This window comes from Aphanomyces invadans (genome assembly GCF_000520115.1).
Source record: "Aphanomyces invadans strain NJM9701 unplaced genomic scaffold supercont1.5, whole genome shotgun sequence".
In the NCBI taxonomy this organism is placed as follows: Eukaryota; Oomycota; class Saprolegniomycetes; order Saprolegniales; family Verrucalvaceae; genus Aphanomyces; species Aphanomyces invadans.
Window position 1 is genome coordinate 2,394,860 of NW_008580150.1, and position 3,908 is coordinate 2,398,767.

The 3,908-nt window shown below is 55.7% G+C and overlaps 1 protein-coding gene across 1 annotated transcript; it reads right to left on the bottom strand.

Moving 5' to 3' along the window:
• Positions 1-2,779: 2,779 nt before the first annotated feature.
• Positions 2,780-3,553, bottom strand: H310_03702 (hypothetical protein; the record flags this gene model as incomplete). The annotated part of the gene is made up of 1 exon (XM_008867664.1): positions 2,780-3,553. A coding segment is annotated over one exon (417 nt), but the record flags the coding sequence as incomplete, so codon positions are not given.
• Positions 3,554-3,908: the final 355 nt, after the last annotated feature.

Consider the following 3,908-nt stretch of genomic DNA (forward strand, 5'->3'; position numbering starts at 1 on the left):
TTGTTACAGCGCCGACTATCTCAACTCCTCAATTTGTCACTGCGGATGCGTTCATTCAGCACGCTTGCAACTTCGACGAGTTGCCTCGATCATCCTCCGCAAACCTGGCATTGCCAGAGATGAGTTATCACTCCTTTTTGGAGGCCCTCCATTCGCACGACATAGCGTGCATAGCGATGATCCCGTGCGATGAAGACCTCGACCTTTTGTCCTCATCCACTGCAGACGAATCTGTCTTGCCCAATCCAGCGGAGTCCCAGACGTGATAATCCCTCCGCTCGAATCCATTCTTCGACCTCCTTCATGAATTCAAGGATGTATTCCCCGACGACGTGTCCTGTCGGCTACCCGTCGACAAGGGTATACGCCGCAAAATTGACCTTGTGCCCGGCACGAAGTATTGCGTTACTCTCCAATGACCATTTCCACGTGATCAAGTCGAAGCGATCGACGCCTTCTTTGCGGCTCGTAAAGCCACCGGCCATGTACGCGAAAGCACATCACCACACAGCAGCCCGACATTCTGTGTGAAGAAACCCAACGGCAAATGGCGGATCGTTCACGCCTTTAACGCTCTACGCCACCACCATTCCGGCGCAAACACCGATTCCCCGCAAAGATGTGATTATCGACGGCATGGGTCGATCAATAATATTCTCGACCATCGCCCTTCGCGATGGATTTCTATCAAATTCTCATGCTCCTTTATGACGTGACGAAGACCGCCGTCTCGACACCGAGTGGAATGCATTGAGAATAGCTCGTGATGCCCCAAGGCCTATCCTACAGTATGCCCCTTCGACTTTCAATCGCATAGTGACGGCCAAGATCCGCCCTCTCCGCGACTTTGCGTCGTCCTATTTTGATGACATCTACATCCATAGTCGCGACTCTGAAACCGAGACCAACGTCGAAGTTCAATGTCGGCATCGTCGTGCCATTCTCACCGTCCTTCGTGAGAATGGCTTGTGCGCCAACCTCGCCAAATGTCTACTTGGGGTCGACGAAATCCCTGTCCTTGGCGACCTCGTCGGCGTTCGTGATTATCGGGCTGATTCCGACAAAGTCAAGACCATTATCGACTGACCAGTCCCCTCCTCGGTTACCGACCTTCGCCGGTGTTTGGCTTTGCTCCTTACCTCCAAGTACTCTCGTGGTTTCGCTGACATCGCGCAACCCCTCTTTCGGTTGCTAGTCACGAACGCCCCATGGGTTTGGCCGAGCGACTGTCAATCCGCCTTCGACGCCCTCAAATCTAGCAACAACGTCGCCCCTATTTTGGCGCTTCCTGACTTTCCAAGCCGTTCAGCGTCGTGTGTGCCGCCTCCTACTATGCCATCGGTTGTTTCTTAAGCTGCCTGACGTTTATGGTTGCTGGCGCCACGTATCCTTTCAAAGTCGCCAGCTCCAAGCTGCCGAGCGCTCGTACCCGGTCCACGATCTCGAGCTCCTTTCGATCAAATACGCCCTCACCAAGTTCCGCGTCTACCTCATCGGCGCGGACTCCTTCGTCGTGTACACCGACCACGCGTCGTTGCGAACTGCCGTCAACACGCCCCACATGTCAGCCCGCATGGCTCGCTGGCATTCCTTCTTCGCCGAATACAACTTCTCGGTTCAATACAAACCGGGCAAGGACAATGTTTTGGCTGACTCGCTCTCTCGGCGTCCGGATTACTGTCGTCTGTGGACCTTATCTCGATCGGATTCCTCCACTCCGATCTCCATGACCGCATCCGAGCTGCCTATTCTCTTGACACGACTTGCTCGGCCATGCTCAGTGCCTCTCACCGCCCCCGAGCTGCAGGCGATCCCTGTCATTACTCCATCGCTAATCTGTTCGCGATGGCCTGCTCTACTTCCAGCTCGCCCAGGACTCACCTCCTCGCATTGTTGTCCTGTGGATTCTGCGATTCGTGCCTCTCTTCTGCGCACGTACCATGATTCGCCCAGTGGCGGCCATTTTAGGCCGCAACAAAATGTACGCTGCAATGTCCCGTTCGTATTGGTGGCCTCGCCAATACAAAGCTGTTGACCGCCACGTTGCGCCTGTCAACGCACCAAGGTCGCATCTTCATCGCTGGCGCAACTACAACCATTACTGATTCCCGATGAGCTCTGGTCATCGGTCAGCATGGACTTTATGTTTGGTCTCCCGCGTGACGCTCGTGGTCACACAGGTATCATGGTTTGCGAAAAGAGGGCGTCCAAGTATATCGTGGCCGTCCCTGTCAAGGAATCCATCAGCGGCGTTGACGCCGCTCGCCATTTCTTTGATCATGCTTCTGTTGCTTTGGACTTCCGAGGCCCATCGTATCAGACCGCGATCCCCGCTTCACCTCCCACATTAGGTCGGTTCTGTTCGAGTTCTGTGGCACCGACCTTGCCATGTCTACGACAGACCACCCCGAGTCGGATGGTCAGACCGAGCGTGCCAACCGCGCTCTTGAGGACATCTTGCGCGCATAATTAGTAGACAACCTTCTGCATCGTAGGCCCGCTCCTGCCCCACGCCATCATTGCGTACAACACGTCCGTAAAAGCTTCCATGGGCGTCTCTCCGCACTATGCTGTCCATTTGCGCCACCCTCGTATCCCTCAACTCCTCGACAGTCCCGTTTCAAGGGGGTGACGCTTTCTGCTGTTTCTCCGGCGATCGAAGCCATCTCCGAAACCCGCGACATTCCAGCGCGTTCCGTCCAGATTTGACGGGCTTCCTTTCCAATCATAAATCTGTGTTGCAACAGATCAAGGACAATCTCGCGCTCACTCATCAGCGGCCAGTGACAAAATCCGACTGCCTTAGTCGTTCCAATTTGGAAACCTTATCTGTCAGCGATTTCGTCCTCCACCACAAATCGGCCCTCCCTGATCACGCCTTTTGTGCACGAAAGGCGTGAAAGACCCGGCCAAGGATCCCACAGTCGTCGACCACCCAACACGCCGATTCTTTTGCCGTCCCGTGTTTGGACGCAGCAACGAGCACATGAGCACGGTAACGTACTCCAACAACGTCTCGCCATCACACAGGTCGACGTGCCCCAGGTCTAGCACCCAACTTGGATCGCCTTGCGGCCCTTGTTGCGCGCGAACCATCGTCCATCAGCGGCCACCATCGACATCGTGGCCACGGCGTTCAGCATCCACAAGACGTGGCGCCAGAAGTCATCATGGGTTCGCCCGAACTCTGCCAATTTCGCGTTGGCTTTGAATTCCCGCTCTGGTATGCCTGCTTCGTCGGCTTCGTCGACGACATTGACGTCGCTCGTGGCGTCGCAAACGTAATCGAGCGGCCTCGGCAACGCCGACTATGTCGAATGCTTCGCGAGTCGTCCACGAATTGAACTTCGTCCGTCCGAACTTGCGCGAAGTCAAGATCCTCCAACTTCCAAAAGTGTTCATGCGGCACCATCGTCGCGGGCTCTTCGAACTTCCACGTCGTCGTCGTAGCACCGGGCATTTCCGCACTTTGCACCAGCGCTGCTGATTCAACTTCACGCAATCGATGCTGCTCTTCTTGAACAGCCCGCTCCGCCTCTTCGGCCTTCCGCACTGCTTCTTCTTCGCGGCGCTCGCGCAACAATTGCTCCACGGCCTCCAACAACCCCAACGTTTGGAGGGCTCCTTCCAACATCCCTCTAGCCGCAATCCGCTCGAGTTCCGCCTGATCATCGGGTCGCTTCATCCAACTCGAGGCCACTTGCACTGCCTCGAACGGCACAGGAGTTTCCGCTTCGTCTTCGCCGGTCAAGTCGACAAGGAGCCCTTCGTCTTCTTCACCACCGGGGGAGATATCGTCCGCCTTGCGCTTTTTTGTACCCCCCGACATTCCAATAACGTTGGCCGAACCCATCAAGCCACGCGCGTTCATCACAACCTCTCCTCAGTATGACTCCCGTTGGTTCCGT